Source organism: Clinocottus analis, unplaced genomic scaffold (assembly GCF_023055335.1).
Source record: "Clinocottus analis isolate CAN_PGR_092001 unplaced genomic scaffold, fCliAna1.0.p SCAF_7, whole genome shotgun sequence".
In the NCBI taxonomy this organism is placed as follows: Eukaryota; Metazoa; Chordata; class Actinopteri; order Perciformes; family Cottidae; genus Clinocottus; species Clinocottus analis.
In genome coordinates this window covers 22374837-22393511 of record NW_027176229.1, presented here as the reverse complement: position 1 = coordinate 22393511, position 18675 = coordinate 22374837, and the positions used below count along the sequence as shown (strand labels likewise).

At 44.9% G+C, this 18675-nt stretch overlaps 1 protein-coding gene across 3 annotated transcripts; it reads left to right on the top strand.

Moving 5' to 3' along the window:
- Nucleotides 1–31: 31 nt before the first annotated feature.
- Nucleotides 32–18434, top strand: si:dkey-178e17.1 (tricarboxylate transport protein B, mitochondrial). Of its 3 annotated transcripts, XM_068566360.1 has the most exons (10): nt 32–58; nt 230–354; nt 9096–9203; nt 11199–11298; nt 15461–15599; nt 16370–16454; nt 17327–17431; nt 17511–17626; nt 17897–17970; nt 18141–18434. In XM_068566360.1, the coding sequence occupies exons 2-10, from the start codon at nt 249–251 to the stop codon at nt 18253–18255; spliced, it is 948 nt and encodes a 315-aa protein (XP_068422461.1). In that variant the 5' UTR covers nt 32–58; nt 230–248; the 3' UTR covers nt 18256–18434. The 3 variants fall into 3 exon arrangements, with proteins under 3 accessions (XP_068422461.1, XP_068422463.1, XP_068422460.1); XM_068566362.1 differs by having other exon boundaries at nt 57–354; nt 16376–16454; XM_068566359.1 differs by having other exon boundaries at nt 57–354.
- The last annotated feature ends 241 nt before the right edge of the window (nt 18435–18675 follow it).

Genomic DNA, 18675 nt, shown 5'->3' with positions numbered 1-18675 from the left:
AGGGAGGGAGAGGGAGGAAGAGAGAGGGAGAGCGCGCGCCCCGCTGGAGTCCTCACAGGTCACCTGCATCCTCCAGGAGAGCGCACGAGACCGCAGCTGTCAATGAGCCCGCGCGCTCCGCTCCACTTCACACTCTCTCTCTCAAAGCCACTTCAGTTACTTTGAAGATATAGATAATTACAGTAGAAGCTTATTTTTTTTTATTTTAAAAAACACATTTTTTTTCTAGTGTGCATTTCCTGGTCACCATGCAGGACAGACGCGCGTGCGTCAGCCCGTTCTTCAGACCGAGGTGTCTGGCGGCGGCGGCGGAGAAGACGAAACTGACGCACCCCGGGAAGGCGATCCTGGCAGGTGAGTCCGTGCTGAGAGTTGAACCGACACGTTACCGGTTTGTTAAGAAGTTACAGGCGAAAACCGATTTGATTGTTTTAGTTTTAGTCGGTTTTCTTTTGGATCGGCGACTTTGGGTGCGCTTGTTTCTGGAGTCAAAAAGTCAACAACTCAAGAAATCTCTGGTACACGTGTGTGTGTGTGTGTGTGTGTGTGTGTGTGTGTGTGTGTGTGTGTGTGTAAAAACTATCGGCCTCGTGAGGACCCTGTAATGATCTGATAGCTGCTGCACCGATGGGACTCTAAAGATCTCCTCTCTTTACATAATGACGTCAGAGTGGATTAATATATATATATATATATATATATATATATATATATATATATATATATATATATATATATATATATATATAGGGGACTCTTTTAGTTTTTTCTGGTGGTTTATTCTCTTAGTCATGTATTGTTCAGCTGTAACTAAGTAATACAACTGTTGATCAGCTGTAATGGGTTCAAACCATGTTGTGAATACCTCTAATTTAAAAAAAAATCTAACAATCTAAAATAACAAACATTTAAAAGGTAAATTAAATGCCAAAAAAAGCTGCAGAGTTTTGGTATGGATGAACATATTAATAGATCAACTGATGGACTTCAGTCGTGCTTGTTGTTCCTGTGATTCATCGGTTTCTCCCTGCTGAGGTTCAGACACCCCCCCCTCCTCCCTCCTCCTCCCTCCTCCTCCTCCTCCCTCGTTGATGATCAGGGTGCAGCAGCTCCATCTGATGAAGAGCCTCTCCAGAGGTGCCCCTGTATTAAGGCGGCACGCTGCTATTTGGCAGCACTCTGTTGATTTCTTCTTGTTCTCTGGCACCGGCTGCAGGGCTGAATATTTCATCGCTCTGAATGAATTCTCTTTGATTGGAGATTGGGGGGAAAAAATAACTTCTTTAGGCTTATTATTATTATTTTTGTGCTATACAATGTCTTAAAATAGTTTTAAAAACAGATCCAGATCCCACGACGACGTCTTAAACCTGCTTGTTTTACCTGGTGAAAAGTTAAAAAAAACAAGCTCAACATATGCAGCTGACTCTACGTGTCGGACGGAGATGACCTCACATCCCAGAGGTCAAAACCAGCCGATGTTCTGCTGTTTTTGCTCGAAAAATGCTTTGCTGTTTAGCGTGCGGTGTTGTCAGCACGCTGCACACACAACCCTTCGTTCATTCGACCCCACACACACACACACACACACACACACACTCCATCTCCCATCTAAGAGATTCTTTGATTTGTTTCCAACCCTGATTTCACACACAGCGCTCATGTAATCCATGTTTCCACATGATATCGGGTCATTTACTCTTTTAAATTCGACATGAAATCCCTCTGACGCTCCTCCGGCTCTGCATCGAGTCTTCATCGTGCTTTTAAAACACAACTGATTTGGTGGTTGATGGAGCAAGAAGCTAAGAGGAAGAGCGTTTCCTTACTGGTGTCGTCCTGTCAGCCAGCGAGGAATAGAAATGCCCTCCCCCCCCTTTTCTCTCCCCCCTTACCTCCCCCTCCCATCATTCCTGTGCAGCCTGATTGACTGGATGTGGCTCTGCGCGTCGTTTAGCTCGTCTCCAGCCGGTCGGTCCAGTTTTTCATCCGCCCTCTGACTCCACCAAGCCTCTCTGTCAACAAGCCATAGATGCATCAGTATTTCAAAAGGTGTGTGTGTGTGTGTGTGTGTGTGTGTGTGATGTGTGAAGCGTGACTCAGCAGCGACCTTCTTTTTCAGTCGTACCGTCGAAGGCCGCAGCTTTGCGTCGTCGCCGCACGAGCTCCTCTCCACCCCTCTCCCTCCCCCTCGGTGGTCCAGACATGCTAATGCTAATGCTAACGCTCCAGGGCTCCTCTGTCATGGTTGGCAGCAGAGAGGGAGCGGGGCCACGCGCCCCCCCCGAAGGCTTACCGAAGTAGACAAAGCAAGAAGTAAGAAGGTCACGGCCTTAATGGGTCACGGGGCCAGCGTCGACGGAGAGAGAGAGAGTGGTTGGCGAGAGAGAAAAGGGGGGCGGGGCAATGCACGTTTGCACACATTTCCAAAGCTTTTAGAGATCTCTCTCTGCTCCCATCAGCTTGTTTAGAGGCCTCTCTGTCTCGCTGCAGCCGCCGGCGACGGCCGGAGTTGAAGACGCGAAAGGAAGGAGGGAAGGTTTTGTCTGCAGGAGGCCTGAAGGAGAGAAGGAGAGAGGGAGAGAGAGAGGGAGGTCTAAAGGAAGTCTCTGGTCCTGATTTGCATTGGTGTTCATTTGCAACACTTCTGAACAGAGGCTGGACAACAGAGAGAGGAGTTAATTCTTTTATAGTTCTTTGATCTTCGTCTCGTGATGGATTGGGTTTTCCACTGAGACGGCCTTGTTTTCATGTCACTTTCTCTGCTCCGTCTCTCTCTCTCTCTCTCTGTGGCCTCGGGGCAGCCGGGTAGTTTCTCTGAGTGCTTGTCTCCTCTCTGGCTCAGAGGGCTCGTCAAACGGTGCGCCGCTTACTCCCTGTTCCCTCGCGTCACAGGTGACGCAGGCGGTCACTTGCCCCCCCCCCCCCTCCTCCCACTTTCCCCCCTTCGGGTACCAGGAGGCGAGATGATGAATTACAGCGCACGTGACGGCCTGTCAGCTGCATGTCGGCGTAATGCCGCCACCACAAACACATAGAAATGAGTGCAGAAAGGCCCCGCACGGCTGTCGAGCTTTCTTCGTTGCATTTGTGAGATTCGTTGTAGCGCCGCCAGAGTCAAGCAGACCATAAAGCGATATCTTGGTTTTTGTAGTCAGAAGTGACAAGAGAGGTTGTAGTTAGCTTCATCCCTCACTTGTCACTTCTGACTACAAAAACCAAGATGGCGACGGCCAAAAACCAAGATGGCGACAGCCAAAAACCAAGATGGCGACCACCCAAAACTAGGATGACAATTAGCCAAAAACCAAGATAGCGACGGCGAAAAAATAGAATGACGACAAGCTAAAAACCAAAATTGCGACATCCAAAACCAAGATGGTGACGGCCAAAAACAAGATGGCGACGGCCAAAACCAAGATGGCGACGGCTAAAAACAAGATGGCGACAGCCAAAACCAAGATGGCGACGGCCAAAAACCAAGATGGCGATGGCCAAAACCAAGATGGCGACGGCCAAAACCAAGATGGCGATGGCCCAAAACAAGATGGCGACGGCCAAAACCAAGATGGCGACGGCCAAAACCAAGATGGCGACGGCCAAAAACAAGATGGCGACGGCCAAAACCAAGATGGCGATGGCCAAAATTAACATGGCGCTGTCAAAAACCAAGATGGCGATGGCCAAAAACCAGGCCGACAGCGGACGTCTCGGTGCCTGCGTCACTTCTTGTGAAGCCTCTGGGTTTTATCTCACCAATAACCTTTTCATCACGCGTTGTTCCTCTCCTTCAGTCAGCAGCTGTTTTTAATTTACTACACAGCGATGTGGAAATTTCCTCGAAGCTTATTTAAGACCATCGATCAGAGTAGAACGCGTACGTTTTTGTCAGTTATTTAATCACGGCGGGGCAATATATTCTCAAGTAATTAACACTCTGACATTCAAGATGGCCGCCATTACAACAATCTTTTAAAGGCCTCGGAAAACCCATTTTTCTCGATCTGCTTCCCTCGCATGAGTGATGGGCTACGAGCTCCCATGAACGCACCAAAACGCTCGTAATTGCGAGCGAAATCGGGCCGACTATAAACTCAAACCTCGATGTAATCAATCACGGTATTAAAACACGGAAACCCTGTTTAAGGGCAGAGAGTCTGCAGCTGCACAACCTGTCAAAACAAACATCCGTGCACGTTAGCGCTTTCCACGTGCTGCAGTTAATAACATCTCCCGTGTAAAACCAATCGGCATCCGTCCTGTAATTAAGCAGCGTGGCATGAGGGAGCGTCATCGGGACAGAGGAAGCCTACGAGGCCAGACGCCAGATGAATAATTCTTTTCATGTTTTTTTTTTGTGTTGTTTTTGCGCGAGGCAAACGGGGATATTACGGCCCCTGTTAATGGGACATCTCATGTTTGAAGTACATCAGTCCTCCGGCTATACGCTCTCCTTTACGGACTGCAGACGTGGACTTAATAACATATTTCCCTCGCACCCTGGAGGATTCAAAGTGAGAGATGATCATCTAAATAAGGGACATCTGGATGAATAATAGATAGATTCTGCTGGGAAACTGATTATTAATTTGCCGACACACACAAACACACACGTAGCTTCACACCGTTGACTCTTCTTCCTGTCTTAGTCGACCACAAAGTCCCGTAAAGATAATCTTAATCCTCTAAAAAAAAGGTTTATTTTGAATAGAAATGGTCGCTTCAGATTGGTTTCGGAGCTCGTCAGCTCCTCCGAAGAGAAGGGAACTTTTCTGAGAGGACCAGATGTGTTGGATGCTCATTAGAGTCAGCGAAGCGGACACAGACGGCATCCAGAGACGGCTCCTCCCTGTCAGCGGCGCCGCCTGCCTGCACACCTGGCTCCCTCTGCGGCTCGCCGTGCTGCAGGAAGCCTGTTGGAAAGTGTCTGGAGCCGAGGCCGCGAGTCCATTGACGACGAGTTTGAGCCAACTTTCAACAATAAACGCTCTTATTTGCTGCTTTTCTTTGTCCGATGTCATCGTATTACACCGGATGTCTGAGTTCTGGACTGCTTGGTTGTTAAAGAAAAGAAAAGGAAGCAATTTGAAGATGTCGCTGTAGGCTGTAGGAAACTGTGACACGCTCATTTCTGGCGGGGCCGGCGAGAAAAAACGCCAAAGCAATCTAACACCGAGCAATTTTACCTTCTTTTCTCCCGGCCGCTTTTTGTGTTGGAAACTAGCTTGACCTGAACGAGCCGCCGCCGTGCATCGTCACATCAAAGAGAGACTCAACTCAGCAGATTACCCAGCAATCATTAGTGCTTATCTTCATGTGACAAACCATCAAAGAAAATTGTTCATTTCATTGAATACTGTGAAAGTCGGGTTACAAGCCGCTCCTATACCTTCGGTGGATGTCCCTGCTGTAGCGAGCTAGCGCTGCTGCTAGCTCGCTACAGCTGCTACTGCCCGCTGCCCAAGTCGAGCCGGGACTAGTCCCGCTACCTTTGGTGACTGTCGGGGAGCTAGCAGAGAGCTAGCGGTAGGCTAGTGGAGGGCTAGCGAACAGCTAGCAGCTCCGCTAGAGGAGAGCTAGCAGCAGCTAGCTGGTTAGAGCGGGGAGCTAGCAGGGACACTCAGCGAAGGCAGTAGCAGCTTATACCCGACTTTTATGGTAGTCTGTTAAAACTAATGTTTTAAAAAAAATTTTAAGGTTCATCCAGTGAGATTATGAATGTTTTTGGGCCTTTGTTGTCTGTCTTTCTGTTGTTCACCGCTCTGGTCCAGACTTCTTTGCACGTTGACGATCCCCAGAGGACGAACCGCACGACTTCTGCCCTCGTGTTCCAACATTTCTACGTGTGAAATGTTTTGCGTTGCCATGAAAGTTTAGTGAGTAAACAACTTCCAGGGGTCCCAGAGGATAAACCCTGATGCTTGCCGTAGCGGCACATGAACGCCTCTGCACCGATGGAACGACTCGACCAACAATCACACAGGTGTGTGATTGGAGTGACCCAATCACACACCTGTGTGTACCTTTTTAAAACCCCAGCGCCTCATGTCATGGCGTCTACGTCTGATTTGATAAACCGCCGCTCAGCCGGAGGAAATTTAAGGTTCTCTCGCCGCCGGCGTTCCCATTTCTTTCCCCCGTGTAATATAGAAAGTGTCAAAGATCCGTGTGGATGCATTGATTTTATCACACGGGCGAGGAGAAGCCGCTGCTGCGAGGGGACGAGGAGAGAGGGGACGAGGAGAGAGGGGGGAAGGAAGGATGCTGAGAGAGAAAAATGAAGAACGGGAGGAGAGAGGAGCGAGCTCGCCAGAGGAAGATTAATGTCCGCTTTGCTCGCGTCTCGCACGTCTGGCACGGGAGTCATTCAGGGTGTCATCTGTGTGTGAAATATGTGTGTTTTCGTTGTTGTGGGCTGCGACATGGACGAGCAGACACACACACACACAGAGCTTCTGCTCCTGATGAGGATTGATCATTGTGCTGCTCGTGAGCTGCAGAGTGACGGCTGGTTGTGTTTCACTCGTTCAGGACGACGTCTGGAACATGAAGGAAGTTCATTGTTTTCTTTTCTAGACGAGAGAACGCCGACCGACCCGATCAGCTGCTCATGAGACTGTAGGAGCCAGCGTGTGTGTGTGTGTGTGTGTCTGTGTGTGTGTGTGTGTGTGTGTGTGTGTCCCATGATTCAGCTTTGTCACAGTTTTTAGAATCAATCATAACTTTACAGAAATCCTCCAAACTTGTGACAAAACCAAACCCTGAATAAAACATTTAAAATAAAGTTGTGTAACGTTTGTTAGAAACACAAATAAAAACACAATATTTTCCTCATAACGTACATCCTCATGCGTCTCATGTCGTGACTCATTTTGGTGTAAATGACGTTCCATTGATCTTCATATTATTTCTATTTTTGCAATGAAATGGAGATAAATGGCGCTAAGTGACTGTTGGATAATTGCGCAGCCTCAAGTAAACTCCATTTCCTCTTATTGATTTCCTCTTATTGATTTCCTCTTATTAAATCAGAGAGCACTCGCGGATAAAGAGAAGTCCTTTATCAGGACGCTTATGATTCCTGACGTCGTGTTTCTACTTATAGTCCTGTAAACGAACGTTAATATAAGCTTTCATCCTGTAGAGGGATGAAGGTTGTGTCGCTGAGTCGACCGAATACACTGAGAGAAGTGAAATAAATGCAAATAAAGAACACAAAGCACGAACAAACGCTTCCTTCAAGACATAATTGTCTAAAAAAACTAAACATGGAGGGTAATTCTGTCATTCAGGATGCTTTATTCTCATAAATATTATACATTAAGGGGTCTTAAAATAGACTTTTTATGATGTTTCTTTTACAATTGTATTTTTTTTAAAATTCTAAGCAACTGAGACTTTTTCTTTTAAAAAAAGCAAATGTGTGATCACACAAGAGAAGCAGGAAGAAGAACCGCGACCACTTCCTGTTTGGACTCGGCTTCCCTCATTCGTCAGATCCTCGTGTTGAACTGTTTTCCTGACGTATACGCAGATTAATAATCAAAACTATGGAGGCAGATTTGTGTCTTTTTTATCCGAGCAAATTTCTAGTTTATAATGAAATTATCTCCAAATCTTTGGTCTAAAAAAAAAAAAAAAACTCTAAAAAAATGCCGTCAAAAAAAATGTTTTGTCGAAGAAAAAAAAATCTAAAAAAAGAAATTTGCTCTAAGAAAAAAAATATTTTCTCTAAAAAAAAATTTCCAAAAAAAATGCTCTCCAAAAAGTTTCTCAAAAATAAAAGTTCTCTAAAAAATGCTCTTAAAAAGAATTTGCTCAGAAAAAAAGCTAAAAAAAAAATGCTCTAAAAAAAATGCCGTCAACAAAAAAAAAAGTTTTCTCGAAAAAAAAAAATCTTGAAAAATAAATTTGCTCTAAGAAAAAAATGAATTGTTCTAAAAAAAAATGCTAATTGCTAAAAAAATTTCAGAGCAAATTTTTGTTTTGAGGGCGTATTTTTATTTTTTTTAGAGCAAAGATTTGAAGATAATTTACTTACAAACTAGAAATTTTCTCGGGTAAAAAAGACACAAATCTCCCTTCATACAAAACATCATAATTTCCTCTTGATCGACAAGAGGAATTATTTCAGATCATGAATCTATTTCTTTTTCGTCCGTCTGCATGTTTCTGTGTGTGTGTGTGTGTGTGTGTGTGTGTGTGTGTGTGTGTGTGTGAGTGTGTGTGTGTGTCAGTGTCAGTGAGTTAATGGAGGGTCTTGGTCTGGGTAATGGAGCCCCTCCCTGCAGGCTGAGCAGATAATTTAATTAATGTCGACCCTGTTCCCATCCTCCCTCTCTCTCCCTCCCTCTCTCTCCCTCTCTCCCTCCCTCCCTTTCTCTCTCCCTCTCTCCTTCCTTCTCTCCCTCCCTCCTTTGCTCTTGGACACTTGTCCTCATCCATTCGTCTGATCGACCGCTCCTCTTCTCGGCCTCTGACTCTCAGCCGGTCGATCTCGCCTTCGCCCGTTTTGCTCCATCCTTCCTGTTCTTCCTGCGTTCACGTTCTGACTCCACGCACCAAAAACACACACACACACACACACACCAAACACACACACACACACACTGTTTTAAAAGAGTCACATTTGAGGAGGTGAAGAGCGGTAACGTCTCCTCGCACATCGCCGCTCCTCTTCTCTCGGGCGCCGGCGTAGTTTAGCGAGGTTGATTTATCGCCGCTCTGCTCGTTACTCTTCCTCCCTCGGCTACAGCGCTTCTTCTCTTTTTTACATTTATGGAGGGGAGGAGAGAGGGGGGTAGGCGGAGGAAGGTGGAGGAAGGGGAGGTGGGGGGGGGTCCATTTGTGGAGTCGCAGTAATGATCCATGACGCCGCCGTGGCACCTCTGCAGATTCACGAGGGCGACGGCGCTCTGGATCCGGCTGCAGCCGGGGAGAGAGGAGGAGGCGTGATAAGTTTAGGCGATGAGTCAAGTTTCCTTCTTCCTCCTTCCTCTTTCCTCCTTCCTCCTTCCTTCTTCCTTCCACCAGCTCCAGGTGAAGTTACACCTTTCGTCCTCCTGTCGTCTAACCGATCGTCTGTGTTTTCTCAGGCGGCATCGCCGGCGGCATCGAGATCTGCATCACCTTCCCCACAGAGTACGTCAAGACGCAGTTACAGCTGGACGAGAAGGCCAACCCGCCCAAGTACAGAGGGATAGGTGAGCGCCAGCGTCAGAAACATAAACACAACGACAACACAACTGCAACACAACGACAACACAACTGCAACACAACGACAACAGACATTAAAGGAGCAGTTCAACAACGTGGGAAGTACACTTTGCTTAGCACTGGAAACAAGCTCCTACATTCCTCCCTTCCTTCCTCCCTCCCTACGTACCTTTCCACCTTCCTTGTTTCCTCCCTACCTACCCTACCCACCTACCTACCTTCCTTTCTACCATCATACCTACCTACCTGCTTACTTACCTACATTCCTTCCTTCCTTCCTACTTACTTACTTACCTTCCTTCCTCCCTACCTGTACCCACCTCCCTACCTTTCTTCCTCCCAACTACCTTCCTACATCCCTTCCTTCTTCCCTTCCTACCTACATACCTATCTACCTCCTTTGCTTCCTCCCTATCTACCCACCTACCTACCTTCCTTCCTACCATCCTACCTACATACCTGCTCCTTGCTTCCTCCCTACCCACCCACATACCCACCTAACTTCCTTCCTTCGCACCAACTACCTACCTACCTTCTTGTACCTATCTACCTTCCTTGCTTCCTCCCTTCCTACCCACATACCAACCTACCTGCCTTCTGCCTTCCTTCATACCAACTACCTACCTACAACGACACCCATCTACCTACCTACCTACCTACTTACTTACCTTCTTTCCTACCTACTCGCACGCCTACCTACCTATCTACTTTCCTATCTATCTTCCTACCTATATACTTTCCTATCTACCTACCTACCTACCTACCTTCCTACCTATCTACTTTCCTACCTACCTAAATGAATGAATGAAAAGTACTTTATTAATCTCCAAGGAGAAATTTTTAAATTGGATTAATAAAGTACTTTTCATTCATTCATTTCATACCTACCTACCTACCTTCCTACCTATCTACTTTCCTCCCTACCTACCTTCCTACCTACCTACCTACCTTCCTACCTACCTACCTACCTTCCTACCTATCTACTTTCCTCCCTACCTACCTTCCTACCTATCTACTTTCCTCCCTACCTACCTTCCTACCTATCTACTTTCCTCCCTACCTACCTACCTATCTACTTTCCTACCTATCTACCTACCTTCCTACCTATCTACTTTCCTACCTATCTACCTACCTACCTATCTACCTACCTACTTTCCTACCTATCTACTTTCCTATCTACCTACCTACCTATCTACCTACCTACTTTCCTACCTATCTACTTTCCTATCTACCTACCTACCTACCTATCTACTTTCCTATCTACCTACCTACCCACCTACCTACCTACCTTCCTACCTATCTACTTTCCTATCTACCTACCTACCTTCCTACCTTCCTTCCTACCTTCCTAGAGTATATCCCGTTCTTCCTCCTGTCTCGGTGGCTCTCTCAGGAGCTCATTATCTAATTACCCATCATCCCTCGGTACATAAGGGATTCTGGCAGGCTGTCACTGTGCTTGTTTATATGACTTAGAACAGATCAATGCACACTCACAATCTATGCTCGCGTACCAGGGTAAACACACACACACACACACACACACACACACACACACACACACACACGGCGTGGCGGTAGCGTTGGCTGCGGCTCTGAGGATCGTCCTCCGAGCTAATGAGCGCTGCAGACAGCTGTTGCTTCTTCTGCATTTGGCTCGAGAGCAGAACCCGAACCGACGACTCTCCACGCAAGTTCAAAGAAAAACACAAAGTTTTTTTTGGGGGGGGAAAACAGCCCGTTGATGACGGACAGATGCTGCTGTGCTCTAATCTGTAATCTGTATCAGAGTAACTCCATCCTCATGAGAGATACACACTGCAGCGCTACGTTGATTAAGCTATAGGAGAGAATATGCATATATGTTGCGCTCTAAATCCATAAAAAACACATTTCTACCTGATGAATTGTCCGGTAAATTCATGTAATGTCATGTCTAACATTGTATAATGTGTGTGTGTGTGTGTGTGTGTGTCATCCAGGTGACTGTGTGAAGCAGACGGTTCGGGGTCACGGTGTTAAAGGACTGTACAGAGGACTCAGCTCGCTGCTGTACGGATCCATCCCCAAATCTGCAGTCAGGTGAGTCAAATAGCTGAATACATGAAGTCGAGATCAGGTCCAATTTCTGACGTGTAAATATTTAGCTATGTCGAGATGAAAAAAAGTAGTAAACCTCAAATTGACGAAGTGTATGACTAATAGCTTCTGCTAGCTTTCCAGGATTTCTCTGTATCCACCTTAAAGTCATATAGTTCCTCTAAATAATCTACTTTTTTTTTAAATATTTGAATGTTTTGTCTCATATTGAATATTTCTTTGGCTATTTTTGCCTTTTTATTTGGTAGAAACACAGAGAGAGGTTTGGTTATATGTGCTGTAACCACTCGGCTACCAAGGCGCTCCGTATTTATATTCCAATAAACCCAGAAGGTGTGTGTGTGTGTGTGTGTGTGTGTGTGTGTGTGTGTGTGTGTGTGTGTGTGTGTGTGTGCGTGTGCAGTAAAGTCTGGAATAATAGGAGCTCTTCTGTCTGAGCCGCTGTGATCTTCTACCTGAAACCGCTAACTTACACCTTCCAATTATTCTAGTCCGTTACCCACAATTCAAAGCATAAATGCCACACTTGCCTTCGGCATAATTACATTATTCTTTGGCGGCGGTGACATTTATCTTCAGACGAGCGTGTGCGCTCGCGAGCGCGCACGCCGCACAACGAACAACACAAAGTCGGACGCTTCGGCCGTCACAGGGTTGTTTTTTTGTCTCGCCGTTTCTTTCCGTCGCTCCTTTTCCTCTCTTTCTTTCTCTGTGTGTGTGTGTGTGTGTGTGTGTGTGTGTGTGTGTGTGTGTGTGTGTGTGTGTGTGTGTGTGTGTGTGTGAGAGACGCCGGAGGGCAGCGCCTGTCTGTTGGATGGAGAGACAGGCCCAGCCAGGCGGAGCAAAGATGCCACTCAAACCCAGACGGGGTCTTAATAAAGAGGCCAGAGAGGAAGACTTGTGTTGGTGCTCTGTCAATGTGTGTGTGTGTGTTTACGTGTGTGTGTGTGTGTCAGTCGGCCTTTTTCCGTCGGGACTCTCGTCAGCTTTGCTTTTCTGCCTTCCTCCTGTCGTCCTGCACTGCGAGTGAGAACACGCGTCGTGTTTACAGACTGTTAAATCGTGTGCGTCGTGTTGTTTTTCCTTAAAGTACTAAAAGATGGCGGAGAGGCTGAAAGATTTGATTTACAGAGAACCTTTCCCGCCGGCCGCCGCCCTCTCAGTGGTTTCTTTTCGATCCTTCCCCTCCTCCCTGTCGCTCCTCCGCCTCCATCATCCCATTAGCTGATTGCTTGTGTGCAGCAACCGGCTGCTGGAGGAGGAAAGGGACGGACGAGAGCGCTTCTGACCTTTCCTTTACTCCCTCCTTGACCCTCTGTTTGCCTCTCCATCCCTCTCCGCCTCCTTTCCTTGCTCTTGTGTCCAGCCGGCTCTCTCCTCTCTCTCTTCTCATCCGACCTTGTCGAAAAAAAAAAGACCCCACTCGCGCAGATTGGGAGTGACTCATCATCTGATGTCGGCCCAAAAAACATGTCTCATCCCGGCGGAGGAGTCCGGTCCACTTGTTAAATGAGATCGGGAACTCTGAAAGGGAGTAACTTGGCAGAGGAGCCGGCCTGACGGCGGCACTTTCTCTCTCCGGCGGCTTTTAACGAATAGCCTTTTGTTTCACGAGGTTAATTATTAAGTGCAGCCTGAGAACGGCTTTGAATGCGCTCCAGTTTTTTTTGTTTTTTTTAACGGCGAAAAGGATTTATATTTTTTATATGTGTTGTTTGTTCGCCGCTCGACCGTCGGAGCCGGTTCATCGTGTGGAGAGTTTTAAAAAACAGACGTGGGAGGTTAACCTTTGTGGGAAAATCCTCCCGCGCCCATTTTTAAGTCCCAGCATGCCCCATTTAGACAATCTTCTGGCATAAAATACGTCATGTTTTTCTAATTTTCTAGCCGAACGACACAGTTTTTTGACTGAAACTCCTTCCTAACAGACCAAGGCTTTGTTTTATTGTGATTTTTGTTGCAGATTCTGATTCTTTAGGTCCTAATCTTTCCATAAAGGTGTCTTATTGACGCTCCAGGAGGCATTTTTGGGGAATCTAGCTCATATTATATTGCATGTTCATAGCTACGATCAAAATATCTTTTAAAAGTATTTTTTTTGCAGATATACATTTTTTTTCCCAAGACTTTGCTGAACAAATACACACAATAAACACAAGTATTGGAATTAATTTGGGGTTCATACGACGACTTAAACACAGGAGAAAAACACTCAAACAGGAGAAAAGGAAGTCTGGTTTTGAACGGGTTAATCGGTCCAAAAAAAATATGATTTAATTGCTATTTAATTTTCCATTGTTGAGCGTGTGAACCTGCAATATAGTGGCTAACCTACTATATTAATAGTCTTGTGACATTGTGACATTTTTTATAAACTTTTTTGGTTGTTGTTTTCTTTTACTGTATAAAATCTGGCTCATATCATGCTGGATGTTCATAGCTACGATCGAAGTATCTTAGAGAACGGCAGGAAAACAAAGCATCCATCAAGACCCCGTGTGTGTCCTCCGCCCTGTGCTTTGCTAAATGTACCAGGCAGCGTCTTCCCTTCAGAGCAATTCAATCCCGTCTATAAATAACCTTTCTGGTAAAGGGCTCACTGGCACAACATCTTCTGATTGAAGAGATACATAAACCACACCTCTCTCTCTCTCTCTCCCTCTCCCTCTCTCTCCTCCTCCCTCTCTTCCTGGCCTCCATGGCAGCTGTTGCTGGTCACTCTGCGGTTGCTGAGACACTCAGCTTTATTGGCGCATCCTTAATGAGGACGCAGGAAGGAAGGATGATTAAATAAGTGAAAGCCGCCAGGCGCAAACTCTCTCTCTCTTTCTCTTTCCCTTTCTCTCTCTCTCTCTCTCTCTCTCTCTCTCATCTCTGCACTTTCAGAGGCCAAAACGTCCTCGAGTTCACGAGGGATCTCGTCCTGTTACGCTGCGATAAGTTCACGTTTGGTTAAAGTAGAGAAGATCGAAAAGCGGTAAAGAAACGGCACAAAAACCATGAACACAACGAGGGTTTCAGTGTTGCACACAATATGTGTATGACGCTGAAACCCTCATAAATATTACCCACCTGCTTTTACAGCGTCATTTCTTTACATTTGTATTTCTACTTTGTGCCAAAAACACATAAATTGATAATTTGACGTTAGTTCTCTGGAAGGTAAGAGACTGAAAACATTCAAATCAGGCAGGAAAATAAATACATGAAGGTTACGACAAACACTGCAGCAAAGTGACAACTATGGAGGTAGATTTGTGTCTTTTTTTATCCGAGCAAATTTCTAGTTTGTAATTAAATTATCTCCAAATCTTTGCTCTCAAAAAAAAAGCTAAAAAAAGCTCTCAAAAAATAAAAGTTCTCTAAAAAAAATGCTTTTAAAACATTTCAAGAAAAAGAAATTTGCTCTAAGAAAAAAAATATTTTCTCTTAAAAAAAATTCTTTAAAAAAATGCTCTCAAAAATAAAAGTTCTCTAAAAAAAAAAAAGAAATGCTCTTAAAAAGAATTTGCTGTAAAAAAAAAAAAAATAGATCTAACAAAAAAAAAATTGCAAAAAAAAAAAAAGCTGTCAACAAAAAATTTTTGGGGGGAAAAAACAAATCTTGAAAAAGAAATGTGCTCTAAGAAAAAAATAATTGTTCTAAAAAAAAAAAAATAATTGCAAATTTTTTTGTAGAGCAAATTTTAGTTTTAAGGCGTATTTTTATTTTTTTGAGAGCAAAGATTTGGAGATAATTTACTTACAAACTAGAAATTTTCTCGGGTAAAAAAAACACAAATCTCGCTTCATAACGTCCAATTTGGATTTATACTGTTTATAAGGATTTATACTATTTATAAGGATTTATACTGTTTATAAGGATTTATACTGTTTATAAGGATTTATACTGTTTATAAGGATTTATACTGTTTATAAGGATTTATACTGTTTATAAGGATTTATACTGTTTGAAGCACATTTAGCAGATGACGTCACTGTCATCACTGCCAGAGGGTGCAGGGCTTAAGGAGGAGGAGGTTGGGATCGGACCCAAAGCAGACAGATGAGGGGTCAGCAGGACTTCAGTGATTTAGTGTCCAAGCTCTCGGTGCCAAAAGGTCATCCGCTTCTAATAAAACCAGAACCTTCCCTTGTTCCTCAGGTTCGGGGTGTTTGAGTTCCTCAGCAACCGGGCCAGGGACGAGTCGGGCCGCCTGAACAGCACCAGAGGCCTGCTGTGCGGGCTGGGAGCCGGCGTCCTGGAGGCCGTGCTGGTGGTCTGTCCCATGGAGACCGTGAAGGTGTGTGAGCGACACTTTATGTCACAAGTATCCTGTGAATGTTTCCTTGTTTTGTCTCATCAGTTAGAACTTAAGCTGCTTCTCAGGGACTGAAGCTATCATCTCAGGACGCCATGAACTCTCTCACAGCTTGATGTGAAGGAACTGCGGTTGTGTTATCTGCACACAGAAAGAAAACAGATTTAAACAATTGTGCCATTTTCTTTTTTGCAATAGCTGAACAACATTTCCTGTTTTAAAAAAAAAAATTTAAACAAAACAATTTTTAGAGAACTTTTTTTTTGAGAGCAATTTTTTTTTAAGAATTTGTCTTTTAGAGATTTTTTTCTTTTTCTTAGAGCAAATTTGTTTTTCTAGAATTTTTTTTCTTCGAGAATTTTTTTTTTCACAACATTTTTTTTTTTAGAGAAATTTTTTAAGAGCATTTTTTTTTTTTTTAGAGAACTTTAATTTTTGATAGCTTTTTTTTTAGAGCAAAGATTTGGAGATAATTTAATTACAAACTAGAAATCTGCTCGGATAAAAAAAAGACACAAATCTACCTCCATAGACGTCACTTTGCTGCAACGTTTGTCGTAACCTTCATGTATTTATTTATTTATTTTCCTGTCTGATTTGAACGTTTTCAGTCTCTTACCTTCCAGAGTGATATGAAGAAACTGGGGTTGTGTTATCTGCACACAGAAAAAAAAGACTAAACAATTGTGTCATTTTCTTCTTTGCAATAGCTGAACAACAATTCCTGTTTTTTTTTTTTTTAATCTCTCAAGGTAAAGTTTATTCATGACCAGACTTCAGCCAACCCCAAATACAAGGGCTTCTTCCACGGAGTGAGAGAGATCATCAACGCACAAGGTAGAGCGGGCTGAGGCGCGTGTCTGACACCTAGTGGTCAGGTAGCGTCCTGCAGCCGGAGCCGAGCCTCCAGACCTGACGTTGTCGTCTGCAAGTGATGTTCAACCACTGTGGAAAATGTCCAAATTCACTTTCACATTCTGGAAAACCGCGCGAAAATCCTCCCGCGCCCATTTTAAGTCCCAGCATGCCCATTCAGACAATCTTTTGGCATAAAATACGTCATATTTTTCCATTTTTGAACCGAACGACACAGTTTTTTGACTGAAAGTCCTTCCTAACAGGACAAGACTTTGTTTTATTGTGATTTTTGTTGCAGATTCTGATTCTTTAGGTCCTAATCTTTCCATAAAGGTGTCTTATTGACGCTCCAGGAGGCTTTTTGGGGGAATCTGGCTCATATCATGCTGGATGTTCATAGTTACCATCAAAATATCTTTTAAAAGTGATTGTGTTTTCGCAAATATACTTTTTTTTTCCTAAGACTTTGCTGAACAAATACATACAATAAACACAAGTATTGCAATTAATTTGGGGTTCATACGACGACTCAAACACAGAGAAAGGGAGGTCTGCTTTTCACGGGGTTAATCGGTCTCAAAACAGATTATTTAGTTGCTATTTAATTTTCCATTGTTGAGCGTGTGAGCCTGCAATATCGTGGCTGACCTACTAGTTAATTAAATACTCTTCCATGTCAGTAGGTAGCACAATACTTACCTTCCATAAATGCTGTATTATCCTACAATGTGACTATTTTGGTTGTTGGTGGGTATTTTATTGTAGAAAATGTGCTGCAGATCATAAAAACAGGCATAAACCCACTGGCCTGCTGCATGTGTCCTCATGCCTCTCTTGTCGCGTCCCATCAGGAATAAGAGGGACGTATCAGGGGCTCACTGCCACGGTCCTTAAGCAAGGCTCCAACCAGGCCATTCGCTTCTATGTGATGACGTCGCTGAAGAACTGGTACAAAGGTCCGTGTCAGTGAAAAAAAAAAGCTGCTGTTTTCCAGCCGTCGCCGTCACTCACTCCTCCCTGATCTCCTCCCACCAGGCGACGACCCCAACAGAGCCGTGCACCCGCTGCTGACCGGGGCGTTCGGCGCCGTGGCCGGAGCGGCCAGCGTCTTTGGCAACACGCCGCTGGACGTCATCAAGACCAGGATGCAGGTACGCTGCGATGCGGTCACCAGCACAAGCTGGTTTTGTTGTGTGTGTGTGTGTGTGTGTGTGTGTGTGTGTGTGTGTTCCTTGCTGCTTGTACCGGCAGTCCTCTCTCCGTCCGGTTACAGTCCAAAAAGTGTCTCGCCCGCTGGCCGATCAACCTCGATTGAGGGGGAGTGTCTGTGACTTAAAGGAGCATTTCACAAACACACACTCATGAAGTCTGATGTGGCTCTTGCTCGTGGTGACAATAACTTTTCTTTTCCATCCCTAAAGGGTCTGGAGGCGCATAAATATAAAAGCACGATGGACTGCGCTTCAAAGATCCTGAGACATGAAGGCGTGGCAGCGTGAGTACCGGCTTCGTTTGCACGAGGACACTAACGCCTACTGGCTTTAGTTCAATGCCGCTTTTCTGCAAATATTTACCCTCCCGTACCAGAATCCAAGTGTTTTATGTTCCCTCTCTCTCTCTCTCTCTCTCTCTCTCTCTCTCTCTCTCTCTCTTTGTGTCCTGTAGTTTCTATAAAGGGACGGTTCCCCGGCTGGGCCGCGTGTGTCTGGACGTGGCCATCGTGTTCATCATCTACGAGGAGGTGGTGAAGGTCCTGAACGTGGTCTGGACGACGGACTGAGCCGATGGACGAGCAGGGAGAGAGAGAGAGGGAGAGAGAGAGAGAGAAGAAGAGAGAGAGAGAGACTCTGCTTCCCATCGGGGCGTCAGACGTCCAAACCCAGTTTCTCGCCGTCGGATCAGTGTCGCTAACCAGGAAGTCAAAGAGGAGAAGACGCCGGAGAAGAAAGAAAAACCTTAATATATGTATATATATATATATATATATATATATATATATATATATATATATATATATATATATATATATATATATATATACAAAGAGCGTTGCTGCTTTAGCTCGTGACATTGATCCATCTCTCTCTCTCTCTCTCTCTCTCTCTCTCTCTCTCTCTCTCTCTCTCTCTCTCTCTCTCTCTCTCTCTCTCTCTCTCTGGTTCTCAAACTTCTTCTGTCTCCACTTTGGAGGAAGCAAAAT